The 20,865-nt window shown below is 40.7% G+C and overlaps 1 protein-coding gene and 1 non-coding gene across 2 annotated transcripts; both read right to left on the minus strand.

The window, feature by feature from the left end:
* Positions 1 to 791: 791 nt before the first annotated feature.
* Positions 792 to 1,683, minus strand: LOC114228014 (60S ribosomal protein L10-like). The gene is made up of 2 exons (XM_028132378.2): positions 1,634 to 1,683; positions 792 to 1,107 (listed from the first exon to the last, which is right to left on the minus strand). The coding sequence occupies exons 1-2, from the start codon at positions 1,681 to 1,683 to the stop codon at positions 792 to 794; spliced, it is 366 nt and encodes a 121-aa protein (XP_027988179.2).
* On the minus strand, positions 1,155 to 1,284 carry LOC114228027 (small nucleolar RNA SNORA70). Its single transcript, XR_003614113.2, has one exon. It is a non-coding gene; the product is annotated as a small nucleolar RNA SNORA70 (small nucleolar RNA).
* Positions 1,684 to 20,865: the final 19,182 nt, after the last annotated feature.

The following is a 20,865-nucleotide window of genomic DNA, read 5'->3' on the forward strand; positions in this document are numbered from 1 at the left end:
ATCTTTATATATATATATACTAGCTTTCCCGTTGCAGGAAAAAATCCTGCAATAGGATTTCCCGCTGCACTCTACCCTGCCTCCGTTCCTCCCTTGTTCGCCCGCCTCACCTTCTCCTCCAGCCCGCCCGCGTTTCCCTTCTCCCCCGCCCCGCCTCTGCCCCGCCCTTGTCCCCCGCCCCGCCCTTGTCCCCCGCCTCACCTTCTCCTCCAGCCCGCCCGCGTTTCCCTTCGCCCCTGGCCCCGCCTCCACTCGACCTTTATCACCCTCCTCGCCTTCTCCTCCAGCCTGCCCGCGTTTCCCTTCGCCCCCGGCCCCACCTCCGCTCCGCCCGCCCCGCCTTCTCCTCCAGCCCGCCCGCGTTTCTCTTCACCCCCGGCCCCGCCTCCACCCCGCCCGCCCCACCTTCTCTTCCAGCCCTCCCTTGTTTTCCTTCACCCCTGGCCCCGCCTCCGCCCCGCCCTTCTCCCCCGGCCCCGCCTCCGCCCCGCCCTTCTCCTTCCCCCCGGCCCCGCCTCCGCCCCGCCCTCCCCCCCCCCCCTTGCTTGCTTCTTCGAAGCTTTACTCCCTTCTGCAGCTGTTGGCTTCTTTGGACGCTGTCTTGATATGCAAATTAGCCGCCATCTTTGTTGGGGTAATTTGCATACTCATCCTGATTGGTTGGTGGGAGTGGCTTGGCTGGTGGGCGTGGCTTAAGTGTAGCGAAGGTGCGATCAATTTGCATATTTGTCTATTATTAGATTAGATATTGATTTATTGGTGGGTGTAAGGTGGGGGCAGCACCAAGACTCTCACGAGTGCAGGGCTCGCCATCTGCCCAGGGGACCACAATTAGGGATGTGTTTGACCCCACAGCCATCTGGGATGAGGCGCTTCTTGGCCACCAGGTCTTCAAACTCATCCGCATTAAACTTAGTAAAGCCCCACTTCTTGGAGATGTGGATCTTCTGGCAGCCAGGGAACTTGAACTTGGCTCTGCGTAGGGCCTCAATCACATGCTCCTTGTTCTGCAGCTTGGTGCGGATGGACATGATGACTTGGCCAATGTGGACTCTGGCTACTGTGCCTTGGGGTTTTCCAAAGGCACCCCGCATACCTGTTTGGAGCCTAGATTGGGGGCAGCATGAGTTCAGACACGAGTGTCCACCAGAAAGGGCTGTATCCAAGGTCCCTTAAGGCAACCCATACTAGCAACAGGTTGTATACCAAGGATGCTGCTGTTTGCAGCCATTGAACACCAGGCTCCCATGGGGAAAAGAGCATGGTCGGCTTAATTGGCTGCAGTGTCTATCCTTTATTACGCTATCATGAGGAAGTCTCCATTCCTTGCCCTGGAGGAAAGGGGAAACAAATATGCACAAATAAATAGTACAAATCAAACTGGGCCCTTGCGGAGGTGCAAACAAAGTGCTACAGAATCACAGAAGACAGGAGCAATCTGCATGTTTAGCACCCAGAGCACTGATAGCACTCAGTGAAGATTTCTGATGGATTCCATGACGTTCCTATCTTACAGTTTTTGCAGTAACTAGAACAGAATGTGACACATGCTCAAGAAATGTCTGTGGAATGAATAAATCAACTCTCAAGATAAACTTTAGTGCCCTCCCAGCCTCACAGGCCAGGAGCATACCCTGCTAAGTGGTAGACACTCTTGTTCCTAAAGTTCTTAGTTGAATCCATAGCAGGAATTTGCCTTTAAAGAGGGTGGGTCAGGACTTTGTTCCTGTGTCCGGCAGTTGGGATTCTGTTGAGTGACTACATCACATTTCCCTTAAAGAGTAAACAATATGTTCTGTATTATCTGATAATTCTCAGGCATCTGCTCAGCAAACTCTGCATCCCTAGGGACTGAATTCTTACTTAGTTCCTACTAGAGGTCCCAAATTTGATACAGTAGAAGGCAGTAGGTGGAGCTTCTCATGCTCCATGCTAACACGACTCACAAGTCCATCAACACAGCTGCCTTTCTTTGAGCTCTGGGACTGCTGAGAGCCCTGGGCTGAATAAAGAACCTCATCTTTAATGGGGAAGCGGACTTCCCTTGCCCAAGGGATTGGTGCTCCATAAGAAGAAAATTATTTATTTCTGATATATTGGGAAAGGACAAAATGATGTGAGACATGAGCATCTAAAAGGCCATAAGAGTGGACATGAGAATGACAGCCAAGAGATAGGGTTTCGAGTGCTGCCATTAGCTAACTGCACAACTCTGGGCAAATCAGAATGTAGGCTTCAGTTCTTTTTGTAGAACAAACAGATTATCTAGTTTACCTCAGATCCTTCTATCTTAAATATTCATCTCACTGTGTTTTTTACCCATTTGTTATCAGTTCCTCAAAGTAGTATGCCTATCTGGCCAATACTTTTCCTGCTTGCTTACGTTTCTGGCTAATATCTCATCATTTTCCACATCCTTTTGGTTTCTAAAGCATGTAACTAATATCAGTCTGGTTTCTAAAGCATGTAACTAATCTCTAGTTCACTTTGTTTCAACTGCTACATTTCAGAATCAGCCCTAATTACCCAGACTATAAATTCAAGACTCTAAACCATAAACAAAGGAACTTTCATGATTAGAACCATCTCATTGCTGGACTCACTAGAGCTCAGAGAGGTCAGAACTATTGAAACCCAACTATAGAAGACCTTGAGGCCTCCAAGGTCACCTGGCCCAGATGGTTGGTATTTTTAGAAACTGGTATAGAGTTACTAATGAGAAATGTGAGAGTGATAAAATTACATCCAGCAGTATTTGTTGGCTGAACTGAATAATCTTGAAGCCTGTTTTGTGTTGTGACGATAACAGGTGAACAAAGTGTATAGTAGTGTGCGACTTGACGCAAAAGCTTCTGGTGGAGCTGATCTTTTTTTAAATCCTCACCCAAAGATATGTTTTACTGATTTTAGAGAGAGAAGGGAGAGAGAGAGAGAGATACATCTATCAGTTGCCTCCCAGGTGTGCCCTGACCGGGGATTGAACCTGCAACCTAGGCATGTGCCCTATCTGGAAATTGAACCCTCAACCTTTTGGTATATGGACAACACTCCAACCCACTGAGTCACCAAGCCAAGGCTGGATGGAGTTGGTCTTAAACACCCAAAGAACACACTCTTTCTAGGAGCTATTATGGTGTCTTTGGTGTTTTGAGGGTTGCAGCATCAGGGGAACAGGTTTCTCAGTCTAGGATCTCAGGAGGACTCTTCCTTAATGAACATAATGGCAGCAGAGATGGCCATGCCAGCAGTGAGGAGGGAGGCAAGTCCTGGTGTAGCTGCCAGTCTCAGGATAGATAAAAAAAAACAACACAGAGATGTGAGCATCTGAAAGGCCATCCTTATTAACATACATTAATATGCCATAAAGCCTCATAGAAAATCTCAGAAAACTATAACGACAATTTTTGGTTTGTTGGAGTTATTTTTGTTTTTTCTTTGTTTTAGACAATCTTTCAGGAAATCAAAACTTTCCATTATTAATCATATAAGTAACTGTCATCTACTGAAAGCCTAACATAGTGTAGGCCTGTGATGTCTAATACAGGTACTACATGGGATTATTTAAATGTAAATTAAATAAAATTAAAAATTCAGTTCCTTAGTCACACTAGCTACATTGTAAATAATCAGTACTCACATATGACTAGTAACTACCATATAAGGTGGTCAGAATAGGGAATTTTTATTATTGCAGAACATTCTATTAGACACTCCTGTAGGCACTCTCTACATGTCTTGTGGGCATTGTTTTTAACCCTCCTCACACCTCGGTATAGTAAATATTTTCATCTCATTTTGCTGCTCAGGAAACCCAATCTCAGGAATGATTTGGCCAAGTTCATGAACAGAGTAAGTGGCAGAGGTAGGACACAATTTTAAGTTGATCTGGTTCCTAAGCCCCTCTACTTCTTTGTACCATGTTTCTTGATTACAGTTTTTCATCATGAAACCTCCTTTTTCAAAAAGTCCTTCCAAAGGATATTCACCAAAGAACAGAACTATCATTGAGCTATTGAGAATTCAATAGACAGACAGTCAAACTACCAAGGTGAAGGGATAAGTTGTCAGAAAAGTGGCAAGGGCGCATCAGGATGCATATGTGTAAATACACCCTATCACAGTTAGGCAAACAAGCTTTGGCAGCTGCCACTGATAGGTCATAGTCCAATAATGAAGACACCATTCTAATGTCTCCCAATGTCAACAAGCCTCAACCTATCTTTGGACATAACCTACAAGCAAAGATAAATAAGCAAAAATTGACTCCATCTTACAGAAATTCATGTTTTGTCCAGAGCAGGAAGGCTGTGTATATAGTCCTAAAATGTACCTCAAGAAAGTGTTTTTAAAAAACTGGGTAGAAAGATTCCAGACATGGGAAACTACGTTCATTAAAGAAATGGATAGCCTTTAGTGAAGGGAGAACAAATGTGAGAGCTTTTGCCAATGGAATGATGAAGGCGGGATTGTGACTGGAGTAATTGGTCTGTGTGTTTCTCAAGAACAGGACCAAGCTTTGTCTTTGTTTACTTCTACACCATGTGCATGTTGCTGGCATACCGTAGTTGCTCATTAATTATTTCTTGAATTGAACCAATTGTAAGAATTTCCTGTCCCCATAAATCCTGATGAAATAATTAGAATAATGGGATAGATGATGCGATGTGGCATTTTGGTCAATTTTTGGATAAGAGCAGCCTTGCTCTTCTCTAATATCTGCAACACACTTGTCTTTGATATCGTGCTCAGTTTACGTGGCTAATCCGTATTGTAGTTGACCCTCACAAACTCACTTGGAAGACAAGCTTCACCCCAAACCCCAGAGGTGCAGAGCCTTCAAAGTCAGCAGAACTCAGCTCCAATGGAGTCTGTGTACCCCACCTCAGGCGCCCATATGATGATCTGAGTACAGGCTGTTAAGTCCTTGAAGTTTGGGTGTCCGCCCTGGAAGGCAGTTTGGACAGAAATTACCTCAGCTGTACTCAGACATGATAGAGGACAACATGTTTTTGATACAGGGAATAGGAACCAAGCCAGAGGGCAGTGGAGGGAATGGAGTAACCAGAGGGAAACACTCTGTCTTGCCAACTTTTTTCTACCTCTAGGCAAGCAGTCATCTTCAAAGCCACTTCCTTTCAAGGTTACAATGATAGGAGGCAGCTCCTGCCTTACCCCTGCATGCCATGGATACTCATACCTTATATTAATAGGACGTTATCAGCCCAGGTGCCAGGCTCTGTGACTCACAAGGGAACAAAACCATGGCACGTGTTGGGTGTTGTGAGCTTTCCAAGAGATCAAATCCCAGCACTGGGAACTTCTGCTCTGAGTATGGGTAGGAAAGTTTTTCTCTTTTTCCAGAAGAGCTGCCTAATGTCTCCAAGTCAGGGAACAAGGCCAGTGCCTGGGGATTGGTCAGAGAGTGATTTAACTGTTCCCTCTACCTTGGGTTGTAGGGGATATGGATAAAGAAGGATCCATAACAATACAGAAAATGTTATAGGGATAAGAAGAAAGGAAAGTTCTCTTTAGCAGCTCTTAGTCTCTGCTAGTTTTTAAATTTCTCCATAGAGCATTTTTGTGCTAAGTCAGTGCATTTATAAAGCTGCCTGGTCATGCTGGGAATGTGCTTCAGTTCATTCACTTAACAACCCTTGAACCTCATTCCATAATATCTGGCCATCCAGGTCCTATGTGTGCACACAGGAGGGTTTGTACATTAGCGACACTAACACTCGGGGTGGAAAGTGGAGGAGGTTCCGCAGGGAGAGGTGTCTGAAATAAAATAGGCACAATTGTAGCAATTAAACAGAGAAGGGAATTCTAAGCCATGGGAGTAACATATGCAAAAGCCTATACGTGAGAGCATGAATATTCAGGGAAAAGAGGTTCACAGTGACCGAGCATAAGACATAAACGTGGGAGCATTATGGATGCTGATGGAGAGATGGGAAGGCCCTCATACACCCAGCAGTTCACATCGGCCGAATACTGGTGTGAATCCAACACTTTATGTGTGTGGTTTTCACTTACTATTCACCCTAGGAAGTAGTTACTATTATTTTCTCTAGTTTTAAAGATAAGGAAACCATGGCTTAGTGAATTTATATGACTTGCCTATGCTCATGGTTCTGGAGTTAATTAATGAGAGCACCAGACTTAATTAAGTTAGTTCTGGAATTATTGGTCAAAACCAAATCTTAACCAAGCCCACTGAGCCCCAATGCCTTATACGTTGGTTAAAAAGATGACTAACTAATATTAGAATTTAATTATATAACTCATTCCTTTATTCCTTCAGTAATGAAGTCACCCTATATTTATTGAGCATCTGTGATGTGCTAATTCTATTGTAGACACTAGGAATAAGCCAGTGAGCAAAACATACATTTTGCCTTCATGGAATCTGCATTTCTAATGAGGAGAGTCAGGTGGTTAAAATTAACAAAAATAGAATAAACAGAATTAGGGTTTCTTTTTATGAACAGAAATCTTTAATTTTAATATAGTTAAATATATCCATCTTTTCATATACTAATCAATTTAAGAATGTTTTTCTACCTTAAAGTCTAAAAGATATTCATTTCCTACTACAGTTATTTCCCAATATTTTTGAAAACTTTAAATCTACAGAAATATTATAAGAATAGTACAAAGGCTAAATCCAGCTAGATTTGTGAATTGTCAATATTTTGACATATGTAAAAAGTATTATTACTACTATTATTATTAGTTTTCTGAACCATTTGGAAATAAATGGCAGGCATTAAACACTTTATCCTTAAATTGTTAGTATATGTTTCTCACATTCTTGTAATAACCACAATGCAACTGCAATACTCAAGAAATGTTACACTGACACTGTTTTATTATCCAATATTCATTTCATATTCTAATTTTTTAGATGTATCAAAATGTTTTATATACAGGGTGGGGCAAAAGTAGATTTATATTTATGAGTACATGAAATAGAGTATATTCTTGTATTATTATTTATTAATTATTGTATTATTTTCCATACAAGCAATTGTAAACCTATTTTTGCCCCACCCTGTATATGAATATATGCACATTTGGGTGCAATCAGGGATCACATATTGCATTTACTTGTAATGATCTTTTAGGCTTCTTTAATTAACAATTCAGACCAATTGCTTTGCAGAATGTCCCCTCTATATGGATTTTTCTGATTGTTTCCTCTGTTTAGATTCAAGCTAGTATTTGTTCCTGATCTTACTGGCAATCACAGATCCATGATAAAAGTTCCCATCTCCTATGGGACTTCTATTAAAAATGCAAGTTCCTTTTCAGTCATGGCAGGTTAAGCTCCTGTAACAGAGATCACAATTCTGGAGCTGAAACAAGATACACTTTAAGTTATCTCTCACATAAAAGTCCACAGATGAGCAGTCTACAGTCCTAGTAGATTGGCTCTGCTCCATAAAGTCATCCAGGGACCCAGGTTCCTTCCATCTTGTTGCTCCATCATTGTCATTCTTTGCGTTTGTTTTTTGCAAAGGCAAAGCTGCTTCACTAGCACCACATCTGTATTCCAGCACACAGGAAGGGGGAAAGGAAGATACAGTGCATGTGATTTGTCCCTTTTAACTAATGAGACATAGAAGTTGCTATTGTAACTTGCACTCATTGACCAAATCCCATATCTAGGCACAAAGGAGGCTGAGAATGGCAATCAGTAGCTGGGGAGCCAATTGCCCTGCTAAAACTCCATAAAAGGAAGAAGGAGAGAGTGGACACTCAGGGGCCATTAGTGGTCTACAGTCATTCACTAGGTTGTTATTTCCTTTAGTGAAGACTCAATACATGAACCAGTGGATTCAGCTCATTAACATCTTCCCTTACGTTATTATTCACGATACTTACTTATATATTTTCTTTTTTGGATAGAGCTCTTTAGAATTCTCTTAATATCATTTTAAAATATCAAAAATTTTCAGCAAAAAGAAAAAATTTAAAAAATCATAAGACCTTATTTCCAAGCATGGAGGGTTGTCATCTCAGAAGGTTTTGTATAGTTTATTTTCTCAAATACAATTCTAATGGGAATGTCAAAATTAATTCAAAAAGCAGAAACAAATTGTTTTCATACCAGAATTCAGGTTTTTCGCTTTTCATTTATTCCTGGGGAAATTTAAGGGTGAGGGGGAAGATATATATTTGGTTGGCTTATTTAATGTATAAAAGGCATAAACACACTGAGAGGTAGCAATAGCATGATAATGTCAAAAATGACTTTAGAGGGTACTTAAGCTTCTTTTCTCATTTTATATGTGATGAAGATTGTAGGTGCCTCACATCTAGTTATCTTTAAACTAAGACTTGAAACCAGATTTCTTGACTCTGGTTCAGATTTTCCCTGCATGTTATACAACCTCTCCTTAATATGGGGCCAGTCTGTCCTTCCTCCATATCTAGCTCAGTTACTATAGTCCAGGTAATATTTTTATCTCTTCCAAGTCATCTAGGGGAGAAAGGTACATTAAAAAACAAAAATGCAAACACAAACAAATAAAACAATTGTTGAAAGTATTTGTTTGAGTCATGCTTTGGAATCCTTTTTAAACTAAGAAAAGAAGGCTGACATATTCACCTTCCCTCATACTTGAGCATTATCCATTCCATCTTTGCCAGATTCCATCATCAGTCACTGCCCAGATCCCAGTGCCCTTGATGACATCAACCTCATGTACAGCTATTTCCATTAACAGCTTCCAAGGCTTCATATAAAAACAAAAATTAAGCAGGAAGACATACCCATATCTTTTAACTCTCTTTCCACTTTTATATGAAAGGACCCCACAATATTTTATTTATTTTTGCTTTCATTCTTTCAAATTATTATTGTGAAATATTTCACATATTAAAAACAAGAACAGAGACTAATGTAACATTAATATACCCACTACTAATTTTTTAATTAATCTTTATTGTTGAGATTATTACAGATGTCCCTCTTTTTCCCCCCATAGCTCCCCTTTATCCAGTTCCCACTATGCCCTTCTATTGTCTGTGTCCATAGGTAATACAAACATGCATATAAGATCTTTGTCTTATCTCTTCCCGCACCCCCACACACCCACTTCGGTCTGAGAATCATCCGTCTGTTCCATTTCCATGCCCCTGATTCTATTCCATTCACCAGTTTATTCTGTTCATCAGATTTTTTATTCATTTGATTTTTAGATTCAATGGTTGATAGATATGTATTTGTTGCCACTTGGTTGTTTATATTTTTTATCTTTACCTTTTTCTTTTTCTTCCTCTTCTTAAAGAATACCCTTCAGCATTTCACATAATACTGGTTTGGTGGTGATGAATTCCTTTAGCTTTTTCTTACCTGTGAAGCTCTCTGTCTGACCTTCAATTCTAAATGATAGCTTTGCTGGGTAGAGTAATCTTGGTGGTAGGTTCTTGCTATTCATCACTTTGAATATTTCTTGCCACTCCCGTCTGGCCTGCACAGTTTCTGTTGAGAAATCAGCTGACAGTCACATGGGCGCTCCCTTGTAGGTAACTAACTGCTTTTCTCTTGCTGCTTTTATGATTCTCTCTTTGTCTTTTGCCCTTGGCATTTTAATTATGATGTGTCTTGGTGTGGTTCTCTTTGGGTTCCTCTTGTTTGAGGTTCTCTGTGATTCCTGGACTTGTAAGTCTATTTCTTTCATCAGCTAGGGGAAATTTTCTTTCATTATTTCTTCAAATAGGCTTTCAATATCTTGCTCTCTCTCTTCTTCTGGCACCGCCATAATTCGGATGTTGGTATGCTTGAAGTTGTCCCAGAGGCTCCTTACACCATCTTCACATTTTTTTATTCATTTTTCTTTTTGCTTTTCTGGTTGGGTGTGTTTTGCTTCCTCATATTTCAAATCATTGATTTGATTCTCAGGATCCTCTAGTCCACTGTTGAATTACTGTATATTATTCTTTATTTCAGTCATTGTATGCTTAATTTCTGACTGGTCCTTTTCCTTTTTTTTTTTTTTTTTTTTTTTTCCATTCTCACTAAGATCCTTGAAAGTCTCACTAAGTCCCTTGGAGGTTTCTAGAAGATTCTTGAGTAACCTTATAACTGGTTTTGAACTCTATATCCAGTAGTTTGCTTTCTTCCATTTCTTTCGTTTGTGACATGTTTCTTTGTCTGCATTTTGGCTGCTTCCCTGTGTTTGTTTCTATGTATTGGGTAGAGCTACTAAGTCTCCTTGAGTTGATAGAGTGGCTTTGTGTAGTAGGTGTCCTATAGGGCCCAATCAGTCTCCCTAATAACCTGAGGTGGACAGTCTAGGTACACCCCTTTGTGGGCTGTGTGCACAGTTCTATTGTAGTTGAGCCTTGATTGCTGTTGGTGTCACTGGGAGGCATTGATCTCCAGGCCAATTGGCTGTGGGGGACCAGCTGCGACTACAGAGTGGGAGAGCTGCTGTGGAGGAGACATCCTTATGGAGCAGGACTTGCTTCAGTGGGGCTTTGGTGCTCACTGAGTCTGCCCCTTGAGTGTGTCACTTATGGATGTGAAGAGTTGTAATCTGGTATGGTCTCACACTGACCACTGGGTACTCTGGCTCTTTGGTCTCCAAGGAGGTGCAAAGTAAGCCACTGCCTAGGGCCACCCAGCAGGAGCTACAGAGAGATCTGCAGATTCCTCTTCTTTGTATTGGGTTTGGAAGTGCCCAGACTAGGCCCAGCTGTGAAGCAAGGCAGGCTGGTGCTGGTGCTGGGTCTTGGGCCTTTTATTGATAGCTTTGGGGCTCCCTGACCCAGCTGCAGCTTGTTTGACAGGTTTTTAACCTGAGAAAAGACAAGCTATTCATATGCAAAAGCCATTGCTGACAGCTTGGACGGGGTTGTAAATTGAGTGGGGTCTCAGGAATCACCAGGGCAGAGCAAACAGAAATGGCTGCCAGTCAGCCCTGCAACCAGGAAGGTCCCAGCATGGAAACAATGACCACTGCAAGCACCTCCATCTGGAAGAAAGCCTGCCCCGATGCCCCAGGCAATCCAGTTTCTCCTCAAATGTCTGGTTCCCCAAAGCCTTGCCCTGGTCCTGGAGCTCAGAGGAAGTGGAAGCTTGTAAATTCAGTTCATGGTGCCAGCCTTTTAAGAGGAACAACTGGGTCTTCAGCAGCCTCTGTATCACTGAACCTCAATCTGCACTGGTTTTTACAGCCCGTAGTTCTTACTGCCCTTGGAGACTTCTTTTCCCAGCTCTGGGACTCTGTGCTGGGCGTCTGGAGTGGGGCTGGGACCCCTTGCTTCTCCGGGCAGCCTCTGCAGAAGTGATCTCCCTCCTGATTAAAAAAGTGGTATACATGGGTGCCGGACCAGCCTGTTCCGTGCCTCCATACCTCCGCACCTCCTACCAGTCTCAGTGTGCTGTCTTCTTTACTTCTCTAGTTGTAGTACTTCCATTCAGCCAGCTTTTCGGTGTTTCTGGATGATGTTGTTCTGTATTTTAATTGTAATTTTGATGTGGTTGTGGGCGGCAGCGAGTACAGGCATTTGCCTACACTGTCATCTTTGTTCTCCCCATTACTAAATTTAAAGGATTCAACATTCTGCCATATTTTCTTCAAGATTTTTTTAAGTATATAAAACATTAAAATATTCTCAAGACTTGATTTCATTTCCTTCCTGCTCTCCCTTTTTCTCCCTCCTGTGTGGTAATTAACAATATTTTGAAGTTTTCTCCATTGCAGGTTTCCACACATTTATCTGTCAGCATTATCCATCGGTACATTATAATTATTGACATTATTGTGCAGGGACTTCTTTATACCTCCATTGTCACTTATTGTTGTTTATAAGTGACAATGCTCTATGTCCAGTTTTTTGTGGGTGAGGTATCCTTTGCTTCTGGCACATTTTAAATTCTGTTTATATTTGTTTCAGTTTTTTGTTTAGATTTATTTCAATTCACAAATTCTCTCTGCAGTAGTCCATACAGGATTCATATCTTTATTTAATTTTGGAAAATTCTTCTCAATTATTTCTTCAAATACTGCCTCTTTACCATTTCCTTCATTCTGTTCTAGAATACCTAAGAGACAAAGGATGGGCCCTCTCTCTCTAGCCTCTATGTTTCACCCCTGTTAGTTACTTATTTATTTACCTCCCTGTGAATTTCGTGCTAAACTGAATTTTGTGCTTAATTTTATTTATAGTTTTATTTCAGTTTTCTAATCTTCCAATTTACCAATTTTCCCTTCAACAGTCTATTCAAGATTTACTCACAGGCAGAATTCAGGTGTGTTTAAGAGCTAGGGCTCTGCTGCCAATCTGTAAGAAGGTTCAATTCCACTTCTACCATTTATTAGCTAATGGGTTTGGACAAATTACTAGCTTCTCTGGACATCAGTTCTTTCATCTGAAAAATAGAAATAATAGTACTTACTTCACAGTGAGTTTTTTTACTATGAAGAGAGCCAATATATGGAAAGCACTTAAAATAGTTCTTAGCACACATGGTAAGGCTCAATAAATATTAACTGTTATTATGATTGTTCAATTAATATCTAAATTTATTTTAAAACTTTTTTTAAAAATATATTTTTATTGATTTTTTTACAGAAAGGAAGGGAGAGAAATAGAGTTAGAAACATCGATGAGAGAGAAACATCAATCAGCTGCCTTCTGCACACCCCCTACTGGGGATGTACCCCAAACCAAGGTACATGCCCTTGACCGGAATTGAACCTGGGACCCTTCAGTCCGTAGGCCAATGCTCTAGCCACTGAGCCAAATTGGTTAGGGCTATTTTAAAACTTTTTAAAAGAATTAATTTTCATATCCTTCCTTTTTCTTTTAAATCTTCACCCAAGGATATGTTTTCATTTATTTATTTGTTTGTTTGTTTGTTTATTTATTTATTTATTTAGTAGAGAAAAAGGAAGAGAGAGAGAAACATCAATGTGGTTGCCTCCTGTATGCACCCTGACTGAGGATCAAACACACAACCTAGGTATGTGCCCTGACCAGGAACTGAACCCACAGCTTTTTGGTGAACAGGATGACACTCCAACAAACTGAGCTGCCAGGCCAGGGCTATCCTTCCTTTTACAATTGCTGCCTTTAAAAATAATTATAATTTTTAATACAAATTACATCTTCATTTATCTCTTTGAACATCATAAGCATCCTTTTAAGTATTTTTCATATTGTTTCATAAACTGAATTTCATCTGGAGAGCTTGCCTATTCTGATTTTTGAGATCTGTTGGCTATATTATTAAATGTCATGGGTTTTGGGATGTAGAATAACAGGCTCATTTTGAGTGTGAGTTTTTTTTTCTCTCTTTCTCCAGGGTTCATCTCTTTTTGGCAGGTGTGTGGCTGCCTCCATCTGGCCTTCCAGACATCCAAGTAAGAAAGTAAGTAAGAAACAGATCTTTGATTAGTAATGTGGGGTCTCTTTCTGCCCTAGATTGATATTGGGGGTATCAAAGGTAGTGTTATAGAACCAATACCTAGTTGGGAGCTATGAGATAAATAAAAGCAATATATTATATTTTATGAAATCTAGGGGATGTCACTGATTGGAGGCTGCAGTGCTGCTCTGTGTACCACTTAAGGAAAAGAAAACTTCCAATTAAATCTTGCCATAATGTTTTGTTATCACCTGTAACTTTATTTTACACTCATCAAAAAGAGTTCTTTGAATATCATGTAAGGAAAAATATCCTGTAAGTAAATTACATCTAGAAAACTAATACTTTAGAAAATTAATTGTAAGGCTAAAAGCAAGACACCTATGAAAAACACACAAGTTGTCAAAACAAGCCAGAGGAAAATCATTTGGGCAAAAAATGCAATAGGATCCCAAGTCAAATTTACAGAAAATATTCCTTTATTAACTTTTGGTCGAGAATATGTTTGTATATTTTCAGAAAACAACTCCGAGACCATGTGGATTCCAGCAACAGAGAGGAATCGACAGGACTACTCCAGCCTTGAAGACAGAAGAGAAGCAGTCCAGAGATGGAAGACGCTGACGTGGCCTTCCCATACTAGCAGGTAGCAGCTGTGCATCACGGCAGGTTGCCCAAGACCAAACCAGAGAGAGTCGGACCTGCATTACCACCATTTGTCCACCATCCAGAACTGTAATGTCAGTGCTGACATGTACACATAAGGAACTGTTGGACATTGAAATTGGGTCTCAAAAGAACTGTTGGCCCAGAAAGAAACTCACTACAGACTGATTCATTTGCCTGTCACCATAACCATTATTGCTTGTCTCATTTTCGGTTCTTATAAGTGTATTTCTAATAGCACATGATCTCACTCATCTAGGGGAAATAATGAACAACATAGACTGATGAACAAGAACAGACCCAGAAACAAGGAGGCATGGATCAGACTGTCGGGCCTCAGAGGGAGGGTAGGGGAGGGTGGGGGTAAAGGGAAGAGATCAACCAAAGGACTTGTGTGCAAGCATATGAGCCTAACCAGTGGTTAAGGTCAACAGGGGTGTGGGGGCATGTGTGGGGAGGGGTGTGGGATGGGGATGGGGGGATGAGAACAAATATGTGATACCTTAATCAATAAAGAAATTATTTTTTAAAAAAAGAGTTCTTTGAGCATAGATGTCAATTTTTTATTATAAACTAGAGGCCCGATGCACGAAATTCATACAAGGGGCTTAGCCCTTGCAGCCGCGGCAGCTTACCTCGGCCCTCACAGCCCCAGCTTCATCCAGAAGGTCATCCAGAAGGATGTCTAGAAGTTCATTTGGCTGTCTGGTCTAATTAGCATATTACTCTTTTATTATTATAGATTACTCTGTAGATGCATAAAAATCAATGGGTAAGTTGTTTCTAGAATGTCTTTGCCCTTTTTGATTCAGACACTAGTGTCCATGATTTTTCCCATCACGTTGTTCTGTGTGTCAATCAGAACATGGGTGATTCAAAATTTCTTAAAATGTCTTCAGGGTTTCCTTCACTCCTCTGACCCTCCTTCTTCAGGCTTTGGTGCTAACTATCTGTCATGAAAACCAGCTCACAAACACCTGCTGGCCAACAGAAATACTGGGAAGCCTTCAGATTTTAGAGATATTGAAGTGTAGAAACAAAGTGGTAATTACCGATTTGTATTCCTACTCAAAACACTTAACAGAACCCGAGATATTTTCACGCACAGTGAAAGGGGAGGCATGCTAGAATCTCTATACTGCTTCAAGGAGAGTCCCTGATGCTGAAAAGCAGAGGCTGAAAAACTGTTGCTGATCCTTCCGAATCTGGAACCCAAACCAAGTGCCTTTCTCACCGATAGAACGAAACTGAGTTCGATAAAGCAGAGCAGAAACTTTATTCTTCGATGAAGGAATGGAGAAGGGTGAGCTCATGCTCTAATGGCACCTTCTCCCTGACTAGGAAGGAGCCTTCTGTGTGTATATAAGCTGTGACACGGAGTGATTAAATTCTCTTAGGCACGCATAGTTATTCTCCTGCTGCACTTGGCCCTTTTGTACACCGTCCTTTTTGTACACATGCCCCATTATCATCTTGGGTTTTGTGTTCAGCACCTTGGGCTTTGCCCTCGGCCTCTTCACTTTCTGATCTGGAATCCTTTTCAGTTTCTGTAAGCAATCATACCTTGTGACATAGGTTGGGTATTGAGAAACCTTAGGGTCTTTTAAATAATAGCCTGGTGACCAAACCACTTAGGAGCGCTTACAGCCTTGAATAAATTAAGTTCTCTATATCTCTGTCCCTTTGCCTATAGGGTCATGAAAGAATTAAACCTGTTAACAGAGCAAAATACTGTCAACCCATTGTCAGCTCTGATTCAATGCCAACAGGACTCCCCAATGTAGGGTTCAGTGAAGAAGGAAATTTTCATTCAGCGCAAGCAGTGATACAGCACGCACAGCCGTGGAACAGCTCAACTGTGATGCAGCACCCAGCAAGGCTGTGAGGCAGCCCTGGGGAGGATCAGTTAAGTTACATTAAGCAGCTCTGCTCTGCTGAGGTGTCTTCAGAATTTCAGCTTCATCCTGGAAATGCAGTCCTCACTCTTCTTTGGAAAGTGCGCTCCCTGAACCAGAGGGGAATTGGCTTATTATATGTACAGAAGTCCCCACTCCTGGTCCCTGATTAAGGCCATCCTCATGCAAATGAGGACACCAAATCCTCGCAGTTTGATTGGTCCAAAGGCACTGTTTGATTGGTCAGAGTTAAGCAGCTCTGATTGAATGAAGAAAGCTCCAATCCTATTGGTTGAAATAGGATTCTAGGAACCCTTTATAAGGGCTCAGGTGGTACAAACAGTGCTGCAGGTAGTTCAGTGCAAAGGCAGTTCAGTCCATGAAGTGCAGTTTATATGAGAGGCTCCTGTGCAGAAATGGCTGCTAGGCTCTACTTTTTTTTGTTTTATTTGAGCCCAATTAACTACCAGGAACCCTTCTTAGTAGGTGTCTTCTTTTTTCTTTTTTTCCTCCGGGTTTATAGCACCTAGAACAATAAGTATTCATGATTTCCCCTCTTCAAAATCCTACATTTTTCTAATTGCCCAATTCAAAGTTCTCTTTTGTTTCTAATTTCCTTTCACTGATAGGGAAGATCCCTACCGCAGCCCTGGCTTCCAGCTGTGAGCTTGGCACTAGGTAATATCTTCCCCCACCACTGCTCCTCCAGCTCAGATAGGGCTTGTTTTCAGTCAGCTTTTCTGGCAGGATCTTAACTCTGGCCACCGAGTCTGTTTCCGGACCCAGAGCCCGTCCCTTCAGCTCTGTTCACTGCTAAGCTTCTGGACCATAGAAACGTTTGCCTGGTTTCTGAGCTCAGCTATATATTTTTTGGTTTTCTCTTTTAATGTTTTACTTGTGGTAGAAGATAGACTAGGGCACATTAAACATTTTAGGAGTTTATTTGCACAAAAATCTACTCAAATTGGGCAACAACAAATCAGAAGTGGGCAGGAGCAATTTATTGGAAGAAATTAGGGGGGAAAGTTTTATAGAGAAAAATAAGGAAATGTTTGATTGGCTGTGGCTTAAGCATTTGCATTATTTGGGAAAGATTAGTTGGTTGGTTGTGATTGGTAGTCTTTATAGGTGTTGATTTCTTAACTTTGAGGCATTTACAGGCTTAGGTTTTGCTTTGTTTGCATTGGCTGCTAAGGCATTAGAACTGTCTCTGGTCTCTGTCTCCTTGTTTAACACCAGTAATTGCCATTATCTTTTGACCAGAGGAGGTGATTAAAGCATCGATTCCCTGTATCACCTTGGCTGGAGTTTCTAGTCATGTTTATACACATCTGTCTCCTTCACTGGGGCTTCTGTCTTATTCATCTTGGTGTCTAATTCAGCACCTGACACAGGCCTGTCACATGGTGAAAATCAACAAAAAAGGATTAGGTGAATGAAAAAATAATTTTTTTATCTCAAAACTTATCTCAGCACCATTATTTAAGGTTTGGGTTTTTAATTTGTTTGTTTAATTTGGGACTCTAAGTTAATGTTCTTGTTCTTTTCTGTGAGGTTTGTGGTCCAGGTCATAAATTTTTGTTTGCGCTTTTTTTTTTTTTTTCAATCAAATGTGTGTGTTTTTATACATTTTGAAATAGTATTAAATCTGTAGAAAAGTTGCAAGAGCAATATAAAGAACTCCAGCTTCTCCTTCTCTTCACATTCCTGCTTACTACATTGTCTCAACACTCCTCTCCTCCTCATTCTATATGTATATGTATACAGATAGATACACACACACACACACACACACACACACACACACACTGACATGATGCCCCATTACCCCTAAATACTAATGTGTAACTCCTGAAAATAAGGACACTCTCTTACATCACAACCCTATAACCCAATCAGAAAATCAACATTGTGACAACACAAGCATCCAATCTATGGACTCCATTCAAATTTTTCTAGTTCCAACAACTTTTCTTCTTCCCTTCCTGGTTTAGAACTCTATTCAGAAACTGGCTCTGCCATGTGTCTTAGTCTTTTCGTACTACTATAACAACATACCATAGACTGGGCAGCTTATAAGCAATACTTATTTTTCAGAGTTCTAGAGGCTGAAATTTTGGGATCGGATGCCAGGATGATTGGGTTAGGGTCCTCTTTCAGGTAGTAGATTTCTTGTGGGATCTTCATGTAGAGGAGAAAAAATTTCCCTCTACCCTTCTGTGTTACTGGCTAAGACCACTCTATAATATAAGACATTAACAAGAGAGCCTGGCTGGTGTAGCTCAGTGGCTGAGTGTCAACCTATGAACCAAGAGGTCACGCACGGTTCGATTCCTGGTCAGGGCACATGCCCAGGTTACGGGCTTGGTCCCCAGTGGGGGGTGTGCAGGAGGCAGCCACTAGATGATTCTCTCTCATCATTGATGTTTCTATCTCTCTCTCTCTCCCTCTCCCTTCCTCTCTGAAATCAACACAAATATATATGTGTGTATGTATATATGTGTATGTATGTATTAAAGACATTAGCAGGAGAAAAGAATTATGTTTTATAGTGGAGGAAAAACTTTCCCCTACCCTTCTACATTCTGTTGGCTAGTCTAATAATTAAATTGACATCAAACAGATTAACAGGAAAAAAAAACAAATTTTATTTCATTCTGTTGACTGTAAACAAAAAAGTTGGCTAAGTCTTCCTTAAGAAAGAGTTATTTCGAGAAAAAGAAAGAATTGCAATTTTGTGTCTATAGCCATGGTGCGCCATGTGCAAGGCCCCGAGGGAACAAAGGGTAGTAAGAGTTCTTATATAGAGGGAAAGAGGGACGGGGTGGGGCTGTTATGACCATAGAGTTCTTCTGAAAGGGCTTTTGCAACTGACATAGGTCATGTGAACTCCTCCTATGAGCCCTCCAGGTTGAAACTGTTTTTGATTATTGTGATAGATTTGAAAAGTTTTAAAACAGTATTTTGGCATAGATGAAGCCAATGATGTCACCTCAATGCTTTTTAGTGTAGCTTTTGTTAAAGGACTATAAAATGAACTTGAACAACAGGTTTTTTAAAAAAAAAAAAAAAAAAGGTACAACTAATTGGGCCAAATTAGTTGCAAACCCATGATTTAGTAAATTATGCTGAGTGATTCTCTTGAGCTATCCAAAAAGATACAAAAAAGAAAGATATATACCCCTAAGTCCTCAATTTAGGCAACTCAAGTAATTAGCCTACACTTACAGCAATTATCAGCTAAATCCACCTTTCAAGATCCCCAAGGCAAACCACCATTCAAAGGAGCTTATAATTATCGCAAAAAGCCTGAACATTGGGGGAAAAAGATGTTTAAAGCTCAAAAAGGCAATTACAAGGCCAACAGCCCATAAAATTTGCAAATCCTTCTCAAGGATTCCAACCTAAATTTTCTCAGCAATAGGACTACTTCAAAGATCAAAAGGAGATTTTTTTTTTCTATGCTCCTAACTAATTTTTTAAGAGAATTTGATCTAACTATTGGGGATAAGATAACTGTGACCCTCCTAGACACCCCACCCCCTCAGCCTCACCATTCCCTTCCTTGCCGGGGCTGACCAGCAGCCCCTGAACGACAGATGAACAGATTACTCCAACACAGCTTCACTGTGTGGGAGAGGGCTAAGGGACTCCAGGCTGAAGCAGCCAGGCGAGCCTCGATTGCCTCCCTCGTTAGGCTTTTATTGGAATTTTGATCTTTAGATACAATCAGTAATCTTGGAAGGACACATGTGTTTACATTATCCTCTAGGCCAGGGCATCCAGGGATTAAGCATAAGGATTCCAGTAAACACCTGGGGGTCTACACATGCACAGACTTGTCTGGAAAGGTCAAGGAATAATTAGGGGCGCTGCCTTCAACACTCCCCTAAGTCTCCCCTAAGTCGGAATTCTGATAAACAGGGCAGGTGGCCTTCCACACACTTCCTTTTTCTCAGAATGTCCTCCTTACAACTTTCCAACCAAGTCTCTTGTGCTCCCCACCACTTCCTAAGACCATAAAAAATGGTAGGAGTTCACAATTAACCCATGACTATCTCTAAATCCCCTCCAATTCCTTTTCAACTTGGATCTATTTAAAAAAAAAATCCACCAATTTATTTGGGTTCCCTCAGCCGTTATTGATCTCCTAGGATGAAACTTTCTTGAATCTTACAAATCCCATATTTTTTTTCGCTAAAAGGGGGAAATATTCCTATATCTTGAGTTTTTAACCAGTTAACTACCATGCATCCAAAATGGAAACCATCCGCACACGCCACAATATTTTGAATTAAATTTTAAAAATTAATTTGCAATGAATATTATAAAAATAAACATATTACTCACAATTCGAGTGTTCTTGAATATTTTCAGTTGAAAATTCTCATGAAAAAAATGACTAAAGCATCTATAGACGCTTATGGCATACAAAGGGTTAAAGACTTATCAACAAAGAGACATGGGTTATCTAAAGAAAAACTTCAGTTCTATAAAATTCAAGTTAAATATGTAGTTATTGATAATGGTCTCACATTGGATTCTGATAGAACCCAGGGGATTTTAAAATTTCCTATTGCCAAGACTAAAGATGCCTAGGTTTGGGCTGATATTATAGAAAATGGATTCCTAATTTTCTGTCTTGGCTCAACATTTACACTCTTTTCTCAAGGCTGAACAGACAGAGGCCCCTCACATGGACAGAGGAATCCCATAAAGCCTTCAAAGAAATAAAAGGCAGTCTTCAAAATCCTCCTGCTTTAAGCCATCCTAATTATCAATTGCCCTTTTCCCTTTTGTTTGTGAAAGAGAGAGAAATGCCTTAGTTCAGTGGTCAGCAAGCTCATTAGTCAACAGAGCCAAATATCAACAGTACAACGATTGAAATTTCTTTTGAGAGCCAAATTTTTTAAACTTAATCTT

The sequence above is a fragment of the Eptesicus fuscus genome, chromosome 6 (genome assembly GCF_027574615.1).
Source record: "Eptesicus fuscus isolate TK198812 chromosome 6, DD_ASM_mEF_20220401, whole genome shotgun sequence".
NCBI lineage: Eukaryota > Metazoa > Chordata > Mammalia > Chiroptera > Vespertilionidae > Eptesicus > Eptesicus fuscus.